At 42.1% G+C, this 20,802-nt stretch overlaps 1 protein-coding gene and 1 long non-coding RNA gene across 3 annotated transcripts in view; one reads left to right on the top strand and one right to left on the bottom strand.

The window, feature by feature from the left end:
• Positions 1 to 20,802, bottom strand: part of LOC119868878 (DNA-binding protein SMUBP-2-like) — a 49,625-nt gene that overhangs the window by 21,659 nt on the left and 7,164 nt on the right. The window contains exons 5-7 of one of the 2 annotated variants that reach the window (XM_038589272.1): positions 1,532 to 1,574; positions 830 to 884; positions 522 to 617 (exon numbers count right to left, since the gene is read on the bottom strand). The exons of the other annotated variant lie outside the window; for it this stretch is intronic. Of the exons in view, the coding sequence (XP_038445200.1) occupies positions 1,558 to 1,574 (17 nt within the window). The 3' untranslated portion in view covers positions 522 to 617; positions 830 to 884; positions 1,532 to 1,557. The remainder of the gene's footprint in view (positions 1 to 521; positions 618 to 829; positions 885 to 1,531; positions 1,575 to 20,802) is intronic. 2 annotated transcript variants of the gene reach the window in all.
• Positions 1 to 20,802, top strand: part of LOC119878688 — a 53,145-nt gene that overhangs the window by 30,083 nt on the left and 2,260 nt on the right. The gene's annotated exons all lie outside the window — the stretch shown is intronic.

The following is a 20,802-nucleotide window of genomic DNA, read 5'->3' as shown; positions in this document are numbered from 1 at the left end:
AGGCTCCATGCACCGGGAGCCCGACGTGGGATTCGATCCTGGGTCTCCAGGATCGCGCCCCGGGCCAAAGGCAGGCGCCAAACCGCTGCGCCACCCAGGGATCCCTCCAACTTCAATTACTTATAGAAAGAATTCCTCTACCAGGAGGAAAGGGAGGCCATTGTCTCCACTGCAATCAGAAATGATTCATAAACCAGTTGTTCTTAAACCTTTGAACTCAGAATTTATCCCCACTATCAAAACTAACCAACCAACCAACTAACAATCTCTCTTTTCCCTCTCTCTTTCCCTCCCCTCCTTCCCTCTCTATAACCCTTCCTCCCTTCAGTCCCTTCCTTCCTCTCTCTTAAAAGTTCTACCAGCTTGGGGGTACCTGGCTGCCTCAGTCAGTATAGCATGGAATTTTTGATCTCGGGACTGTGAGTTTGCGCCCCACATTGGGGGTAGAGTTTACCTAAAAAAAAAAAATACCAAAAACTTCCATCACTTTCAACCCCCACCCAGAAACTACCTTCCCTGACCTTGTGCATTCCAGATGTTTGAAGATCTGTTGAAGACTTCTGTTCATTGACCAGAGTATATATTCCTGGGCCCATCCCACAGGGAGTCTTGAAAAGCTGGATACAACAGAGTGTGTCAGTGTAATTGAAGTGATATTAAAAGTACTAATAAGGAAACCAATAAGAAGAGTGGCTTAAGTTAGAAAGGAAACTACTATCAGTCAGAAAAGTAAAACAGTACTAGGTATCTTTCTCCTAATTTTACAGGGTTTATCAGTAGGGTAGGCTGAAGAAAGAAAGAATAAATAGTGACGATCAATTTTACTCACTTTGTCAGGTTAGCTTCAGAGCAACCCATTCTGAGATTTTCTTCCCACTGGGAAGCTGGGAGCAGAGGTAAAGAATCTGTTAGAATCATAATTATTGATACCACCTAGTTCAAGCCACTTGTTTTACAAAGAAGAGATCGAAGGTGAAATCATGTCCAGGATCATAAAGTTAAGTAGTGATAGAGCTCAGACGTAATGTAGGTCTAAGTTTTTATATTTTAAAATATACTGTGCCACCTTTACCATGTAGTGGATGTAAGTCATTGGAAACAGCTGGAACAATCATGGTAGTAGGGAGTTGGAGTAAGGGAAATAAATCTGTAATACATATTTTTTCCTTCAAAGGAGTCTATTCAGCGTCTATGGCAGGGGAAAAATGTATCGAAACTTCCCCCACTAAAGATCTCATCAAATTTCTTTCCTGATACTTTGAGTTTTGCATAAAAGGAAATTAGGAAAGAAAGCATGAGGAACAGAAGCATAGAAAGAACTATAAATCAGTTTACATCTCTTTGGAAGTTACCAGAAAGAATTCAGCATCTTTGCAGATGTTAGGAAGAATAGGCACATTTCTTTCACTTATACAATCTTTTTCAACCTACCTCCCTCTCCCTGTTATTAAAGTCTACAGTCTAAAAGCAGACCCACTGTTGATTTGTCATTAGCCTTGAGCTAAAGAATAAAGTATAAGATCTCTCTGACCTGTGAATTTCTGGATCTTTTTCAATTTATGCTGCCTTGAAGTCTAGAGGGGCACAAAAAGGAAAAAAATAAAACCAGAAAATGTTCTAGGTTAGAGAATTTATCAACAGCACATTTCGTCTTACAGATACAATTATTGATCCAGTTGGTAACCATAACCACAGCAACAATTACCACCCCATTCACTTATTCATAAATCATCTAATGAGCGCTTACTAACTTCTAGGCATTACGTTAGGTGCCAGGACTACAAAAGTTAATGAGATCCCTGTATTCTGGGAACTCCCATTACTGGGGAAAACAGAGGTCTAAACGCCTAAGTTACAATATCATGTGGTAACAGAAATATAAAGGTTAGGGAATAAAGAGGACAGTGGTTAACTGCCTGGGAAAAAAGGAAAAAATTACTCAAGAAATTGTCAATTGAACTGGAGTTTAAATTATCACCAGAAGATTTTTAGGTAAAGAGAGAGCATTCCAGCCAATGGGAACATCACCAAGAAGATTATAAAGTCATGATTTGTTGGGTGTACTTTTGCTAAGTAGTGAGAGATGAAACTAAAATATAGGTGGAAGCCAAGTTGTTCCAGGTCATTTTATTTATTTATTTATTTATTTATTTATTTATTTATTTATTTATTTGACAGAGAAGAGATCACAAGCAGGGGGAGTGGCAAACAGAGGGATAGGGAGAAGCAGGTTCCCACTTGAGTGGAGAACCTATTCCATCCTAGAATCCTAAGATTATGACCTGAGCCAAAGGCAGACACTTAATCAACTGAGCCACCCAGGCACACCCCAGATCATTTTAAAGACAGAAGTGATATGTGTTGCCACTTCAAATAAAATAATTTTTATTTCTTCCTTTTGATTCAGGACATCAGTCTCTGAGAGTATATTAAAACAGTCTATACAATTTCATTCATGGTATTAGCAAATGTTTTAGCTAAGCAATCCGATGTTGGACAGAAGTGTTGAAAGTAAGATCTCCCAAGAACACTAAGGTGGTTTAACCTAAGAAAGTAAACCAATGTGATATACCACATTAATAACACAAAGAGAGCAGCACCTGGGTGGCTCAGTGGTTGAGTGTCTGCCTTTGGCTCAGGTTGTAGTCCCAGGGTCCTGGAATCGAGTCCCCCATCAGGCTCCCCATGAGGAGGCTGCTTCTCCCTCTACCTATGTCTCTGCCTCTCTGTGTGTGTCTCGAATGAATGAATGAATGAATGAATAAAACCTTTAAGAAATAACATGAAGAGGAAAAACCTGAACAATTATGTCAACTGATGGAGAAAAGGCATTGGCAAAATCCAACACTCACTCATGATTTATAAAAAATAGAAACACTCAACAAACTAGGGTTCGAAGGGATGTCCTCAATATAGTAAATAGTATTTATGAAAAACCCTCTGCTAATATCATTCTTCGCAGTGAAAGACTGAAAGCTTTGCCTTTAAGGGGGGGAACAGACAAGGATACTCACTTTCACTACTTTTCTTTAATATTGGACTAGAAACTTCAACCAGAGCAATTAGGTAAGAAAAATAAAAGCCATCTCAATTGGAAAGGAAAAAGTTAAACTATCTCCATGTCTATTCACAGATGACATAATCTTGTTGTCAGAAAATCCTAAGAATACACACACAAAATCCCAATTAGAGCTAATAAACGAATTTAGAGAAGTTGCAAAATACAGTAAATCAGTTGCATTTTTAAAAAGATTTTATTGGTTTATTTGTGAGAGACCCAGAAAGAGAGAGAAAGAGAGACAGGGGCAGAGACATAGGCAGAGGGAGAAGCAGACCCCCACAAGGAGACTGAGGTGGGACTTTACCCTGGACCCCGGATCACCCCCTGAGCTGAAGGCAGACGCTCAACCGCTGAGTCACAAAGGCGTCCCTGACATGTTGTTTTTAACTTGCTTTAACTTCAGAGAACAAACTGATAGTTACCAGAGGGGAGGTGGGTGGGGGATGGGTAAAAACAGGGGATTAAGAGTACACTTATCTTGACAAGCACCGAGTAATGTACAGAATTGCTGAATTACTATATTGTAAACCTGAAACTTATATAACACTGTATGTTAACCATACTGGAATTAAAATTTTTAAGTAATAAAATAAAATTTTCTGTTCTGAAGAAAGAAAGTGGTCTGTAGCCTAACAGCAGTAACAGAACCTGGGAACTTGTTAGAAAGGCAGACTCTCCAGCAGCCCCGGGGGTGCTCAGGGGTCTAGTGCCGCCTTCAGCCCAGGGCGTGATCCTAGAGTCCGGGTATCCAGTGCAGGGATGGAGTGCTGGGATCAAGTCCCACATTGGACTCCCTGCATGGAGCCTGCTTCTCCCTCTGCCTGTGTCTCTGCCTATTCTGTCTGTCTGTCTGTCTGTCTGTCTGTCTGTCTCTCATGAATAAATAAATAAAACCTTCAATAAAAATAAAAGAATCACAGGGTTAACCAACTGAGCCACCCAGGCACCCTCTGCCATTTTCCTTTTTTTTATATAAATTTATTTTTTATTGGTGTTCAATTTGCCAACATATAGAATAACACCCAGTGCTCATCCCATCAAGTGCCCCCCTCAGTGCCCGTCACCCCCACCCCCCGCCCACCTCCCCTTCCACCACCCCTAGTTCGTTCCCAAGAGTTAGGAGTCTCTCATGTTCTGTCTCCTTTTCAGATATTTCCCACTCGTTTTTTCTCCTTTCCCCTTTATTCCCTTTCACTATTTTTTATAGTCCCCAAATGAATGAGACCATATAATGTTTGTCCTTCTCCGATTGACTCATTTCACTCAGCATAATACTCTCCAGTTCCATCCACGTCGAAGCAAATGGTGGGTGTCTGTCGTTTCTAATGGCTGAGGAATATTCCATTGTATACATAAACCACATCTTCTTTATCATCTTTCGATGGACATCGAGGCTCCTTCCACAGTTTGGCTATTGTGGACATTGCTGCTAGAAACATCGGGGTGGGGGATCCCTGGGTGGCTCAGCGGTTTAGCGCCTGCCTTCCGCTCGGGGCGTGATCCTGGAAACCCGGGATTGGGTCGCATGTCGGGCTCCCTGCATGAAGCCTGATTCTCCCTCTGCCTGTGTCTCTGCCTCTTTCTCTCTGTGTGTCTCTCATGAATAAATAAATAAAATCTTAAAAAAAAATCGGGGTGCAGGTGTCCCGGCGTTTCATTGCATCTGTATCTTTGGGGAAAATCCCCAGCAGTGCAATTGCTGGGTCGTAGGGCAGATCTATTTTTAACTCTTTGAGGAACCTCCACACAGTTTTCCAGAGTGGCTGTAGCAGTTCACCTTCCCACCAACAGTGCAGGAGGGTTCCCCTCTCTCCACATCCTCTCCAACATTTGTGGTTTCCTGCCTTGTTAATTTTCCCCATTCTCACCCCTCTGCCATCTTTCAATTGCATATGGGAATAATATTTATGAGAAGCATTCAGCCTGGCATTCAAAGCCCTCTACAATGTCATCTCTACCAATTTTCTAAAATTTTCTCTCATTGGGCTCCCTATTCTACGCTCCATCCTCATAGGTGTCCTCTCTACAAACACATCCAACACTCTTCAACTTCCCATGCTTTCTCTCAATCCATTCCCTACATCAGGAAAGTCTTCACTACTCTCTTCCATCCACACTATCCACCTTCAAAGCCCTACCCTTCCTCTGAAGCATAATTCAAACCCGAGCTTTCCAGAGGCATTTTATAGATCTCCCTGCTTCAAAACACTCCACCTCCAACGTCTGCAGCAATATTTATACTTCTGTTAACTCATCACGTTCTCTTTCCTTGGATTATATATACAGACCCATTTGATCATCTCCCCCAGTTCACTTTGAGCTCCTAAAAGGTGGGAGATGGTGTTTTATTTTTCTTCAATGTCTAGTATGCTACCACATATAATAGGTGCTCGAGGTTTGTTGAAACAAACTGAAAGGAACAGGATCAAGCATGACTTGTACTTATCGAAAAGACATGCATAGGAACGATCTCAACTCCCCTCTTTCCCCAGCCAGTTCCTCTCATGGCCCAAGATGTGGGAGTTGCCATGGCTTCGGGGGCAGAGACAGGGAGCAGTGAATTTCAAGGGAGGGTTGCATTACATACCTTGGAGTCTGTCTTGGTTGCCACCTGCTTCCTGCTCTGTTTCCCAGAAAAGAGTATCCAAAGTCCCCATGCAAGGAAACCAAATAATAGTAGAAGGCTGACATACGGTGGAGGCGGCATGGCCAGCCCCCAAATCAGTGCCATTATTCAACCCAATGCTCCTCTCAACCCAATGCTCCTCTCAGCTCCTCTCCCTCAAGGCTGTGTGTGACCCCATATGACGTCACAATGGAAATTTCAAGGTAAACCTGACAGGGCCCAGCCAATGTCCGAGCTGCTGGCCTCTCTCCTCTGAGCCATACCCATCTGCTGCCCTTTTCTGCACCTGCTCACGGGTTCTGTCCTGACAATCAATGTTCAAGGAAGCCTCCTTTACAATTCTACTAGGATTTGGCTGGACAACTTGTCATAAAGTAGAGAATATGGAGTCAAATTTCAAAGGCTCCAAGTCACCTCTCTTGCACTAAAGCATCTTCTCTGGAACCAGTCATTCCATAGAGGTTCAGGTATGGTGTCATATGTTCCCAAATCACAAATTAGAATACAGAGTCAAATACATTTAAGAAAGCTTGGATATCTTAAGTAAACACTCTCAGAAAAATGTGATACATATAATTTCCTACTCCAAGGCTTAACCCATTTCTTAGTTGCTATAGCACTGAAACAGAGAAGAGATGTCACGTAGGGAAATTAAATAATCTCAGAGGATCACTCTACTCCAGAATCCAGGGTCTCATTTTCTAGAACATTTATTATATCATTACACCCAGAGCTACCTGGATTTTCTATGCTAATTCACTGTAAACAAAATTTACAAGGAATCGACCTATGCTATAATAAAGATAAATAAAACTGGCCAGGGTATTTTTTCTTATGCCAATGTTAATCTGGAAAATCAATTCAATTAAATAACTGTTGAATAGCAGGCACTGTTTTTGAAAAAGACAATTATGGTTCTCACTTTATACAATTTTCAGTCTATTGGTGCAGCCAAAGTAATATTCTCAGAAAGCCCATCAACAAGGAAATGGCTAAATAACATATGGTATGTCCAAATTATGAAATACTTTGCAGTCACTATAAAGATAATTATAAAGAGCCATACTTGTCAGGCTGAGCACACATTATGTGGCAATACTACTATATGCCAGCCTGGAGAGCTGAGGTTAGGGCCGGAGGTACAGTTTTGGTTCTTAGAATACATTTGCACGGTTTGACAAGGACTTTTTAAAAAAGATTTTATTTTTTTAAGGATTTTATTCATTTATTAATAGAGACAGAGAGAGAGAGAGAGGCAGAGACACAGGCAGAGGGAGAAGCAGGCTCCATGCAGGAAGCTCGACGCGGGACTCGATTCCGGGTCTCCAGGACCACGCCCTGGACCGAAGGCGGCGCTAAACCACTGAGCCACCCGGGCTCCCCAAAGATTTTATTTATTAATTTATTTATTTGAGAAAGAGAGAAAGAGAGAGATCAAAAGCGGTGGAGGGGGGAGTGGCAGAGGGAGAGGGAAAAGCAGGCTCCTCACTAAGCAGGGAGCCCAATGCAGGGCTCTATCCCAGGACCCCAGGATCATGACCTGAGCCAAAGGTAGACACTGAAGCCACCCAGGCACCCCACTTTTTTCTATGCGTATATAAAAATATATATTCTTAGTGTCTTGAATATTTACTCACCATTATGCTTGAGCCATCTATGCTCTTTGGTACACCTAGGATTCATTTTTATTATTTCATTACACTGCATAACTACTGCATAACTTATTTTCCAATTACGATATTGACGGACATTTGGCTTGTTTTCCATGTCTGGCTATTATAAACAGTGCTGTTAAAAACATCCTTGTCCATGTATCTTGCTGGATATATATTCCTAGTTCTTTCCGGTAGCGGTTCTCAAGCTTTAATATACACCAAAATCACCAGGAGGGTTTGTTAAAACACAGACTGCTGGGCTCTCCCGCTAGTATTGCTGATTGAGTAAGTTTGGAGTGGATCTTAGGAATTTGGCATTTCTAAGGAGTTTCCAGGTGCTGCTGATGCTGCTGTTGGACCAAGGACGGCACATTAAGAATCCCTGCTCTAGGGCAGCCCCTGTGGCTCAGCGGTTTAGCACCGCCTACAGCCCAGGGCGTGATCCTTGGAGACCCGGGATCGGTGAATGGCAATTCTTCCTGCCTCTTTTTCACACCAACGTGTGGTATTGTCAGGCTGTTTCATTTTAGCCAACCGGGTATATGTGGTAACGGTATTCCATTGCTTCACTTAAATTTCTCTGGTTACTAATAATTACTAACTTGTGAACACACTTTCATGAGTTAATTGGGCATTTTGTTTTTAAACATAATACTGTATTCTAGCTGCTAATATTTTGTTTAGGATTTTTGTTACCTATTTTCATGAGTGAGGCCATCCTATAATTTTTCTCTCTTGTTCTGTCTTTGTCAGGCTTTTGTTATGAGGGTTGTGCTAGACTCCTGAGTTGGGGAATGTTTTTTTGTCTTTTTCTGTAATGCCCTGAAAAAGTTTGCATCAGACTGGAACTACTTGATCCTTCAACATTTGCTATAATTTGTTGGCAAAGCCATACAGGCCTGGAGGTTTCTTTGAGTGAAGTTTTTTTTTTTTTTAAGATTTATTTATTTATTCATTCAGAGAGAGCAAGAGAGAGGCAGAGACACAGGCAGAGGGAGAAGCAGGCTCCACGCAGGGAGCCCGACGTGGGACTCGATCCCGGTCTCCAGGATCACATCCCGGGCTGCAGGCGGCGCCAAACCGCTGCGCCACCGGGGCTGCCCTTTGAGTGAAGATTTTTGACTAAAGATTTCATTTCCTTGCAGGTTACAATGCTATTGAGAATGTGTAAATTTTTTGAATCATCTTTGGTGTGTTATATTTTTTAGTGATTTTTCTTTTTTTTAAGATTTGTTTATTTATAAAGACACACAGAGAGAGAGAGAGGCAGAGAGACATAGGCAGAGGGAGAAGCAGGCTCCCTGCAAGAAGCCTGATGCAGAACTCCATCCCAGATCCCAGGATCAGGACCTGAGCACAAGGCAGAAGCTCAACCACTCACTGATCCACCCAGGCGTCCCTCTAGTAAGCTTTCTATTTAATCTACACTTTCAAATGTATTGACATAAAGTTATTCAAGCGCAGTTGTCTCCTTTTTCTTTTTTTTTTTTTAATTTATTTTTTTATTGGTGTTCAATTTACTAACATACAGAATAACACCCAGTGCCCGTCACCCATTCACTCCCACCCCCCGCCCTCCTCCCCTTCTACCACCCCTAGTTCGTTTCCCAGAGTTAGCAGTCTTTACGTTCTGTCTCCCTTTCTGATATTTCCCACACATTTCTTCTCCCTTCCCTTATTTTCCCTTTCACTATTATTTATATTCCCCAAATGAATGAGAACATATAATGTTTGTCCTTCTCCGACTGACTTACTTCACTCAGCATAATACCCTCCAGTTCCATCCACGTTGAAGCAAATGGTGGGTATTTGTCATTTCTAATAGCTGAGTAATATTCCATTGTATACATAAACCACATCTTCTTTATCCATTCATCTTTCGTTGGACACCGAGGCTCCTTCCACAGTTTGGCTATCGTGGCCATTGCTGCTAGAAACATCGGGGTGCAGGTGTCCCGGCGTTTCATTGCATTTGTATCTTTGGGGTAAATCCCCAACAGTGCAATTGCTGGGTCGTAGGGCAGGTCTATTTTTAACTGTTTGAGGAACCTCCACACAGTTTTCCAGAGTGGCTGCACCAGTTCACATTCCCACCAACAGTGTAAGAGGGTTCCCTTTTCTCCGCATCCTCTCCAACATTTGTTGTTTCCTGCCTTGTTAATTTTCCCCATTCTCACTGGTGTGAGGTGGTATCTCATTGTAGTTTTGATTTGTATTTCCCTGATGGCAAGTGATGCAGAGCATTGTCTCATATGCATGTTGGCCATGTCTATGTCTTCCTCTGTGAGATTTCTGTTCATGTCTTTTGCCCATTTCATGATTGGATTGTTTGTTTCTTTGGTGTTGAGTTTAATAAGTTCTTTATAGATCTTGGAAACTAGCCCTTTATCTGATAATGTCATTTGCAAATATATTCTCCCATTCTGTAGGTTGTCTTTGAGTTTTGTTGACTGTATCCTTTGCTGTGCAAAAGCTTCTTATCTTGATGAAGTCCCAATAGTTCATTTTTGCTTTTGTTTCTTTTGCCTTCGTGGATGTATCTTGCAAGAAGTTACTATGGCCGAGTTCAAAAAGGGTGTTGCCTGTGTTCTTCTCTAGGATTTTGATGGAATCTTGTCTCACATTTAGATCTTTCATCCATTTTGAGTTTATCTTTGTGTCTGGTGAAAGAGAGTGGTCTAGTTTCATTCTTCTGCATGTGGATGTCCAATTTTCCCAGCACCATTTATTGAAGAGACTGTCTTTCTTCCAATGGATAGTCTTTCCTCCTTTATCGAATATTAGTTGCCCATAAAGTTCCGGGTCCACTTCTGGATTCTCTATTCTGTTCCACTGATCTATGTGTCTGTTTTTGTGCCAGTACCACACTGTCTTGATGACCACAGCTTTGTAGTACAACCTGAAATCTGGCATTGTGATGCCCCCAGATATGGTTTTCTTTTTATTTTATTTTATTTATTTTTTTTTAAATTTTTATTTATTTATGATAGTCACAGAGAGAGAGAGAGAGGCAGAGACACAGGCAGAGGGAGAAGCAGGCTCCATGCGCCGGGAGCCTGACGTGGGATTCGATCCCGGGTCTCCAGGATCGCGCCCTGGGCCAAAGGCAGGCGCCAAACCGCTGCGCCACACAGGGATCCCTGGTTTTCTTTTTTAAAATTCCCCTGGCTATTCGGGGTCTTTTCTGATTCCACACAAATCTTAAAATAATTTGTTCTAACTCTCTGAAGAAAGTCCATGGTATTTTGATAGGGATTGCATTAAACGTATATATTGCCTTGGGTAACATTGACATTTTCACAATATTAATTCTGCCAATCCATGAGCATGGAATATTTTTCCATCTCTTTGTGTCTTCCTCAATTTCTTTCAGAAGTGTTCTATAGTTTTGAGGGTATAGATCCTTTACATCTTTGGTGAGGTTTATTCCTAGGTATCTTATGCTTTTGGGTGCAATTGTAAATGGGATTGACTCCTTAATTTCTCTTTCTTCAGTCTCATTGTTAGTGTATAAAAATGCCACTGACTTCTGGGCATTGATTTTGTATCCTGCCACGCTACCGAATTGCTGTATGAGTTCTAGCAATCTTGGGGTGGAGACTTTTGGGTTTTCTATGTAGAGTATCATGTCATCGGCGAAGAGGGAGAGTTTGACTTCTTCTTTGCCAATTTGAATGCCTTTAATGTCTTTTTGTTGTCTGATTGCTGAGGCTAGGACTTCCAGTACTATGTTGAACAGCAGTGGTGAGAGTGGACATCCCTGTCTTGTTCCTGATCTTAGGGGAAAGGCTCCTAGTGCTTCCCCATTGAGAATGATATTTGCTGTGGGCTTTTCATAGATGGCTTTTTAGATGTTGAGGAATGTTCCCTCTATCCCTACACTCTGAAGAGTTTTGATCAGGAATGGATGCTGTATTTTGTCAAATGCTTTCTCTGCATCCAATGAGAGGATCATATGGTTCTTGGTTTTTCTCTTGCTGATATGATGAATCACATTGATTGTTTTACGGGTGTTGAACCAGCCTTGTGTCCCAGGGATAAATCCTACTTGGTCATGGTGAATAATTTTCTTAATGTACTGTTGGATCCTATTGGCCAGTATCTTGTTGAGAATTTTTGCATCCATGTTCATCAGGGATATTGGTCTGTAATTCTCCTTTTTGGCGGGGTCTTTGTCTGGCTTTGGAATTAAGGTGATGCTGGCTTCATAGAACGAATTTGGAAGTACTCCATCTCTTTCTATCTTTCCAAACAGCTTTAGGAGAATAGGTATGGTTTCTTCTTTAAACGTTTGATAAAATTCCCCTGGGAAGCCATCTGGCCCTGGACTCTTGTGTCTTGGGAGGTTTTTGATGACTGCTTCAATTTCCTCCCTGGTTATTGGCCTGTTCAGGTTTTCTATTTTTTCCTGTTCCAGTTTTGGTAGTTGTGGCTTTCCAGGAATGCGTCCATTTCTTCTAGATTGCCTAATTTATTGGCGTATAGCTGTTCATAATATGTTTTTAAAATTGTTTGTATTTCCTTGGTGTTGGTAGTGATCTCTCCTTTCTCATTCATGATTTTATTAATTTGAGTCTTCTCTCTCTTTTTAATAAGGCTGGCTAATGGTTTATCTATCTTATTAATTCTTTCAAAGAACCAACTCCTGGTTCTGTTGATCTGTTCCACAGTTCTTCTGGTCTCGATTTCGTTGAGTTCTGCTCGAATCTTTATTGACTTTTTGTTTTTTAATTTTTTTTTATTTATTTATTTATGATAGTCACACAGAGAGAAAGAGAGAGAGGCAGAGACACAGGCAGAGGGAGAAGCAGGCTCCATGCACCGGGAGCCCGATGTGGGATTCGATCCCGGGTCTCCAGGATCGCGCCCTGGGCCAAAGGCAGGCGCCAAACCGCTGCGCCACCCAGGGATCCCAAGTTCTGCTCGAATCTTTATTAACTCCCTTCTTCTCTTGGGTGTAGGATCTATTTGCTGTTTTTTCTGTAGCTCCTTTATGTGTAAGGTGAGCTTTTGTATTTGAGTTCTTTCCAGTTTTTGAATGGATGCTTGTATTGCGATGTATTTCCCCCTTAGGACTGCTTTTGCTGCATCCCAAAGATTTTGAACGGTTGTATCTTCATTCTCATTAGTTTCCATGAATCTTTTTAATTCTTCCTTAATTTCCTGGTTGACCCTTTTATCTTTTAGCAGGATGGTCCTTAACCTCCATGTGTTTGAGGTCCTTCCAAACTTCTTGTTGTGATTTAGTTCTAATTTCAAGGCATTATGGTCCGAGAATATGCAGGGGACGATCCCAATCTTTGGTATCGGTTCAGACCCGATTTGTGACCCAATATGTGGTCTATTCTGGAGAAAGTTCCATGTGCGCTTGAGAAGAATGTGTATTCAGTTGAGTTTGGATGTAAAGTTCTGTAGATATCTGTGAAATCCATCTGGTCCAGTGTATCATTTAAAGCTCTTGTTTCTTTGGAGATGTTGTGCTTAGAAGACCTATCGAGTATAGAAAGAGCTAGATTGAAGTCACCAAGTATAAGTGTATTATTATCTAAGTATTTCTTCACTTTGGTTAATAATTGATTGATATATTTGGCAGCTCCCACATTCGGAGCATATATATTGAGGATTGTTAAGTCCTCTTGTTGAATAGATCCTTTAAGTATGATATAGTGTCCCTCTTCATCTCTCACTACAGTCTTTGGGGTAAATTTTAGTTTATCTGATATAAGGATGGCTACCCCTGCTTTCTTTTGAGGACCATTCGAATGGTAAATGGTTCTCCAACCTTTTATTTTCAGGCTGTAGGTGTCCTTCTGTCTAAAATGAGTCTCTTGTAGACAGCAAATAGATGGGTCCTGCTTTTTTATCCAGTCTGAAACCCTGCGCCTTTTGATGGGGTCATTAAGCCCGTTCACATTCAGAGTTACTATTGAGAGATATGAGTTTAGTGCCATCATGATATCTATTCAGTCTTTGTTTTTGTGGACTGTTCCACTGAACTTCTTCTTAAAGGGGAATTTTAAGAGTCCCCCTTAAAATTTCTTGCAGAGCTGGTTTGGAGGTCACATATTCTTTTAGTTGCTGCCTGTCTTGGAAGCTCTTTATCTCTCCTTCCATTTTGAATGAGAGCCTTGCTGGATAAAGTATTCTTGGTTGCATGTTCTTCTCATTTAGGACCCTGAATATATCCTGCCAGCCCTTTCTGGCCTGCCAGGTCTCTGTGGAGAGGTCTGCTGTTACCCTAATACTCCTCCCCATAAAAGTCAGGGATTTCTTGTCTCTTGCTGCTTTAAGGATCTTCTCCTTATCTTTGGAATTTGCAAGCTTCACAATTAAATGTCGAGGTGTTGAACGGTTTTTATTGATTTTTAGGGGGGGATCTCTCTATTTCCTGGATCTGAATGCCTGTTTCCCTTCCCAGATTAGGAAAGTTTTCAGCTAGAATTTGTTCAAATACATATTCTGGCCCTCTGGCCCTTTCGGCGCCCTCGGGAACCCCAATTAAACGTAGGTTTTTCTTCCTCAGGTTGTCGTTTATTTCCCTTAATCTATCTTCATGGTCTTTTAATTGTTTGTCTCTTTTTTCCTTAGTTTCCCTCTTTGCTATCAACTTGTTTTCTGTGTCACTCACTCGTTCTTCCACCTCGTTAACCCTCGTCGTTAGGACTTCTAGTTTGGATTGCATCTCATTCAATTGATTTTTAATTTCTGCCTGATTAGCTCTAAATTCTGCAGTCATGAAGTCTCTTGAGTCCTTTATACTTTTTTCTAGAGCCACCAGTAGCTGTATAATAGTGCTTCTGAATTGGCTTTCTGACATTGAATTGTAATCCAGATTTTGTAACTCTGTGGGAGAGAGGACTGTTTCTGATTCTTTCTTTTGAGGTGAGGTTTTCCTTCTAGTCATTTTGCTCAGTGCAGAGTGGCCAAAAGCAAATTGTATTGGGAAAAAGAGAAAAAGAGAGGAGAGAAAGAAGGAAAGAAAAGAGAAAGAGAAAAAAAAAAGGGAAGAAAAAGAAAAAAAAAACGAAAAAAAAAAAGAAGAAAAAGAGAAAGAAAAAAGGAGAAAAAAAGGGGGTGGGGGAAGGAAACAAATCAAAAAGCAAAACAAAAAAAGAAAAAAAAAAAGAACCACAGGGGAGTATCTTCTGATTCTGTGTTTTTTAAGTCCTTGGCTTCTCCTGGAAGTTGTCCGTCTAGCTGATCTTCTGGGGGAGGGGCCTGCTGTGCTGATTTTCAGGTGTTAGCAGTTGGGGGAGCTGCTGTGCCCCTGCCTGGGGCAGGGCTCAGTGGGGGTTGTTTACCCCGTGAGGCCGCAGGAGGAACAGCCCAGTGGCGGGGCAGCTCTGGAAACCTGGATTCAGCTCCGGCAGGAACTCCCCGGGGCGGGGCCGCTGCTCTGCTCAGCTGCTCTGCTCCGCGGCCCCCTCCGCGGAGCCGCCGCCCGAGCCCGTCCGAGCCCGTCCGAGCTGCTCCTGGAACCGCCCAGCGCCCTCTGCACGGAGCCTCTTCCTCTGCCCGAGCCCCTCCGAGCTGCTCCCGGGGCCGCGCAGCCCCCTCCGCGGAGCCGCCGCCCGAGCCCCCCGAGCTCTCCGGGTCCCGCCGGGTCCCGCCGTGCGCGCTGCAGCCCTTAGGGAGCTCGGCGCACTCTTCTGGGCGCGCAGTTGCTCTGTTCCTGTCCCCGGGAGCCCGAGGGCACCCCCGCCCTCCTGGGTCCTGCTCCACCTCCCCGCGAACCCCTTTCCCCCGGGAAGGTCGGTGCAGCTCCTGCGTCTCCGGGACGGGGCTCTCCGTCCTGGGGACACTCGCCCCGGCCTCAGCCCGGCTCCTCGCGGGCCCCTCCCCCTTGGAGGCCTTTGTTCCTTTATTTCTTCCCCCCCCCCCCCCCCCCCCCCCCCCCCCGTCTTCCTACCTTGATAGATGCGCGAACTCTTCTCACTGTAGCATTCCAGCTGGTCTCTCTTTAAATCTCAGGCCGAATTCATAGATTTTCAGGATAATTTGAAGGTTTTCTAGGTAGTTTGGTGGAGACAGGTGATTTGGGGACCCTACTCTTCCGCCATCTTGCTCCTCCCCAGTTCTGTCTCCTTGGTTTTATATTGGTTATTTGTGTCTTCTTGCTAAAGATATGTCAGTCTTAATTCTTTCAAAGGACCAATTTTCTGTATGTTTGCTTTCTACTTCAAGAATTTCTCTCTTTGTCTTTATTATTGCCTTACTTCTACTTTCGTTTTTGCCCCAGTTTTATTGGGACAGTTCTACTTCCTTTGGATTTATCTTGCTGTTTCGTTCCCCTAATTTCTTGAGATAAATGCCTAGATCATTCACTTTTAATCCCTTTTCCCTAACATATGCATTTGAGAGTATAAATTTTCTCCTAAGTACTACTTTAGCTTCATTCCACAAGTTATGATATGTAAAAATTTTATCATTCTCTTTCAACTGTTTTCTAATTTCCGTGATGATTTCTCCTTTAATCCATGGGTTAAATCCATGGTAGTTCATTTTAAGTTTCTAAGCACAGGGGGATTTTCTAGTTATCTAACAAAGTTGCACTGTGGCCAGAATGTAGACTTTAATTTCACTCCCTTGAAATATTCTAAGACTTTATTCCCACTTCATGGTCAGTTAAAAAAATTATTTGCTTAAAAATACAATGTATTCGGCAGGTGTTAAAAATAGTCTCTTCAAGGACACCTCAGTCGGTTAAGCACTGGAATCTTGATTTCTGCTCAGGTCAAGATCTCAGGGTCCTGGGATGGAGGGCCACATCGTGCTCCACCCTCAGCAGGGAGTCTACTTGGGATTCTCTCTCTCTCTCTCTCTCCCTCTGCCCTCCCCTTTCACTCTCTCTCTCAAATAAACAAATCTTTAAAAGAAGTTTCTCCAGAGTTTTCCTTTGGTGGCGGGGGTGGGGGGAGCGTCTCTATGACCATTTGGTCAATTCTGTTCATCTCAGTGTTTTCAAGTCTATATTATTCCTTAACTTTTGTCTGCTTTTTTCCCACTAGTTACTAAGACAAGTATGTAAAATCTTTCATAGTGATCGTGGGTGTATTTCCCCTTTGAATACGGAGGAGTTTTGCTTTATGTATTTTTAAGTGTTATTTAAAAACATTATTTATTCCTGGTGAATTAAATCTTGTATCACTATGAAGACCCTCTTTAACAATACTTTTAGCCTTTACTTCTTTTGTCTGATACTAATATCGCTATAGCAATATTCTCTTGACTGATACTTGCATAGCGTATCTTTTCCCTTTCTTTTACTTACAACTTTTCTATATCTTTTTGTTTTAATGTTGGATAAACAAAATCTAAATATATGCAATGTGCAAGAGACACATCTAAAACAAACAGATTTTATTGGAGCACTGATAGAGTAGGCAGTTAGGTAGACAGAAGCTGGAGGCAAGGATGGTGATAAATGGTTACACATTAGAAGCCTGAAGGGGGCACAGCATCTTGAAGTTGTGGCTTCCAGGACCCCTTGGCTAATAGACCAAGAGCTCCAGATGCAGGACGGGCCACTCTCCTCTCCCACCTCTGCTCCAGGGTAACCCCCAGACTCATTATAATGCATTCACGTTGTGTTTTAGCCCTACCCCCAATCCCAAGAGGGAAGGTTGCCCTGACGGTTCTGGGACAAACTTTGTAAAGTCAGAAACTAACCTCTCCCAACCTGTGGAAGGAGTCCCTCAAAGGATTGGAAGCCTCCATTAGAGACCACCCCATACACACACACACACACACACACACACATAAAAAGAAAAGACTCCTGTAACCTCGGGGCAGTTGCCACCGCTGAGCCGGCCCACTCTCCCACCTTGAGGGTTTACTTCCTTAACAAACTGCTTTGTGCTTCCTACTTTCTTCTGTCTTCGTTTTTTAATTTTTTTAAGTTTTTATTTTTTTAAAATTAAAAAAAATTTTTTTTTAAAATTTAAATTCAAGTTAGTTAATATATAGTGTATTATTCATTTCAGGGTGGAGTTTAGTGATTCATCAGTTGCATACAACACCGAGCACTCATTACATCACGGGCCCATCACCCAGTTACCCACCTCCTTCCCAACTGTCTTTATTAGAGTATGGATCCTCATGGAAATTGTTCATAGGAAACCCAACAACTGAGACCTCCATTCATACAACACAGACTCTCCCACCCTGAACATCATGTATTCCATTTTCAGTTCCATTACATGTTCCATTATATTTAATGTCATCACTAAAGCATGAGATTCAAAATTACCCTTTTACTTGGCACTTTCTGTTTCACCCTGTTTTATATTTCGTTTTTTTTCTCATTTCTTGCCTTTTTGTTAGATAACTAGGTATTTTTAATGAATTACTCCATTTTTTCCCATTATTCATTGGAAGATAAACTCTGGTCTTGTTCTTTTAGTACAAGGATTGACAAATTATGGCCTGTCGGTCAAACCTAACCTGATGCCTGTTTTTTGGTAAATAACAATGTATTCCAGCACAGCCACACTCATTTTGCACATTGTCTATGTCTACTTTGATGCTATGACAGTATGTAGGTAGAGCAAACACCAAAGGGGGTCTACAATGACTAAAATATTTACTATCTAGCCCTTTACAGATAATTTGCAACCCCATTTTTAGTGGATATCCTTTAAAATGCAATGTATATATATATATTTTTTTAACATACCAAATTCTTAAAACCTCCTCTTTATGGATGATAAATCAAGTCCCTCAAAATCTTTTTTTTTTTTAAGATTTATTTATAATTCATGAGAGACCCAGAGAGAGAGGCAGAGACACAGAGGGAGAAGCAGGCTCCCAACAGGGAGCCTGATGCAGGACTCGATCCCAGAACCCAAGGATCATGACCTAGCCCAAGGCAGATGCTCAACCACTGAGTCACCCAGGTGTCCCCCTCGGAATATTTTAATTATATTTTCCCCTTCCCGCATAGACATTATTGTACTCAGGAATTTTATTTTCTTAATAAACTCTGTTTTGGAATCATTTTAGATTCACAGAAAAGTTGCAAAGATAGCGGTTAGTCCATGTATGCCCTTCACTCAGCTTCACCTAACGTTACTGTAGAACGTTGGTACATTTGTTAAATCTATGTGATAACATTGGTACATTTACTTTTAACTAAATGCCAAACTTCATTCAAATTTCACCAATTTTCCCACTTACATCCTTTTTTTTGTCTAGGATCCAATCGAGGGTCCATGTTGGATTTAGTTGTCATGCCTCCTTAATCTCCTCCGGTCTATGACAGTTTCTCAGTCCTTCCTTGTTTTCTCTGACCGTGACAGTTTTGAGGAGTACTGGCAGGTTCTTAAATTTAGGTTTCTGTTTTCTGTATGCTTAGACTGAGGTTCTGTGTTTTGGGGGAAAAAAACCACAGAGGCGACATGCCCCTCTCATTACATCACATCAGGCAGTACATGAGATCAGCTGGGTGTTGCTAATCTTCATGACCTGGCTAAGGTTGTGCTGGCCAAGTTTCTCCTGCGTGGAGCTCTCTTTTTTCTCTTTCTATTCTCAGTGCTTTGGCAGCAAGCCCCTAAGTGGAGCCTACATTGTGGCTGGAAGGAGTGAGAGGTGGAGTGGGGTATATCTACACAATGTTGTTGTTTTTTTCGAAGATTTTCTTTATTTATTCATGAGAGACAGAGAGAGAGAGGTGCAGAGAGAGAGGTGCAGAGAGAGAGGGGCAGAGAGAGAGGGGCAGAGGGAGAAGCAGGCTCCATGCAAGAAGCCCTATGTGGGACTCGATCCTGGGTCTCTAGGACCACCCCCGGAGCTGAAGGCGGTGCTAAACCGCTGAGCCACCTGGGCTGCCCTATCTACACAATGTTATTTGGAATTCTTGTATAGAGAAAATTTGTCTCCTCTTATTTGTTCAATTCTTTTTTATAGCAGTACAAACTCATGCATACTTATTTCGTACTTTGTGTTTTAGTCCAATACAACATTATTTCTTTTGCTCAAATTGTTCCAACTTTGGCCATTGGGAGCTATCTCGGGTTGGCTCATTTTTCCTTTCAATATGACCCAATCCTTTTGTTTTTATGGATGCTTCTTTACTTTCTGGCCCTACAAGATGCTCCTGGCTCCCCTGCCTGTCTCTTTCTCCCATGACAGAGCAATGTAGTCACTAGTTTACAGGTAAGCGCCAATCTTCTCTCTTCCAAGAAAGAAATATTTTACACTGCCTAGATTCAGTGCCTGAGATTGACCCACCTGTCCAAATTATAGCTGAATTGGGATCAGATATTAGACATTTGCTGTGTTCCATCCCTGGAGCCACATTGGGGCCCCTTGATCACTGGCCTTACTGTCCCACGTGCCTGGCCCCAGCCTATCTACTATTCAAGACCAACTACGTTATGAAAAGAACAGTTGATTTGGAGGAGAGATCCTGGGCTCCAGTTTTTTTTTTTTTTTTTTTTTTTTTTTCCCAGTTTTTAATATAGTAAGTTTGAAGTATATGCAATATCCAAATATCTTCCACCCTTACCTCTTACTTGTCTTCAAGCAAATGAGTATAGCAGGAAATTGTTGACTTCGTCTTCCACAATCCAATCTTCTGGGACAATCCCAGTCCTCTAGGACAAATCCTTCCATCATTTCAGCAGAATTACTGCCTTGTGTTGATAACAGATTACACCTTTCTTATCTCAGAAGTTTACTTTCTCCAAAATAATGGTAAACGTTGTTATCCTACCATTTGTCTCTGCATAATTCTAAAAAATCTTTGAATCTCTTTAGCTCTCCCTAGAGGTTAGATTCTATTGACAATGACCTGACTCTCTGATATTGTAACCACAACAGTGTCCGAACATTTCCAAGTTTTCTTGGATGTTCCCTCACCCTACCTCACTCAACCTCCTTTCTTCCAAAATTTTCCTTGACTCTTGGCCTACCTTATAATATCCCCCCAAATAATTCTGGCAGCTCTCCATACCTAGCTTGCTGTTCGAATCCACTACAACTCTCTCTGTTTGTGTTGGAATTGTTTGTATGTTCTCATGAATTCCTGGGGGTGGGCATCAGACCTTAGCCATCTTATCTCTTCCATATGCCTGACTGTCTCCAGCACCTACTCCACCTAGTTCGTTACACCTCAACATCTTACACAACTGTCCAGCAGTTGAATCAACTTGATAGCATTGCACCATCCAAGTACATGGCAAAAAAACAAACCAAACCAAACCAAAACACCCTCTGGACTTCTACAGTCCTCCTGCATCCATCCTTGGGGAAATATGACCCTGAACCATATCCATTCCACATGTGGAAGTGGGGCTACTGCACTTTCCCAAGTCCAGTTTCCCTGGGACCCAACCACACCCGCTCACATATGCTTGTCTCTGGCTGCTACATCAGCTCACAAAGCCTGACATATTTACAATCCATCCCTTTATTCAAGAAGTTTGCCAACGTATGCTACACAGTAACAGACCTTTCTGAAA

The sequence above is a fragment of the Canis lupus genome, unplaced genomic scaffold (assembly GCF_011100685.1).
Source record: "Canis lupus familiaris isolate Mischka breed German Shepherd unplaced genomic scaffold, alternate assembly UU_Cfam_GSD_1.0 chrUn_S1826H2023, whole genome shotgun sequence".
In the NCBI taxonomy this organism is placed as follows: domain Eukaryota; kingdom Metazoa; phylum Chordata; class Mammalia; order Carnivora; family Canidae; genus Canis; species Canis lupus.
This window is presented reverse-complemented; position numbering and strand designations above follow the sequence as displayed.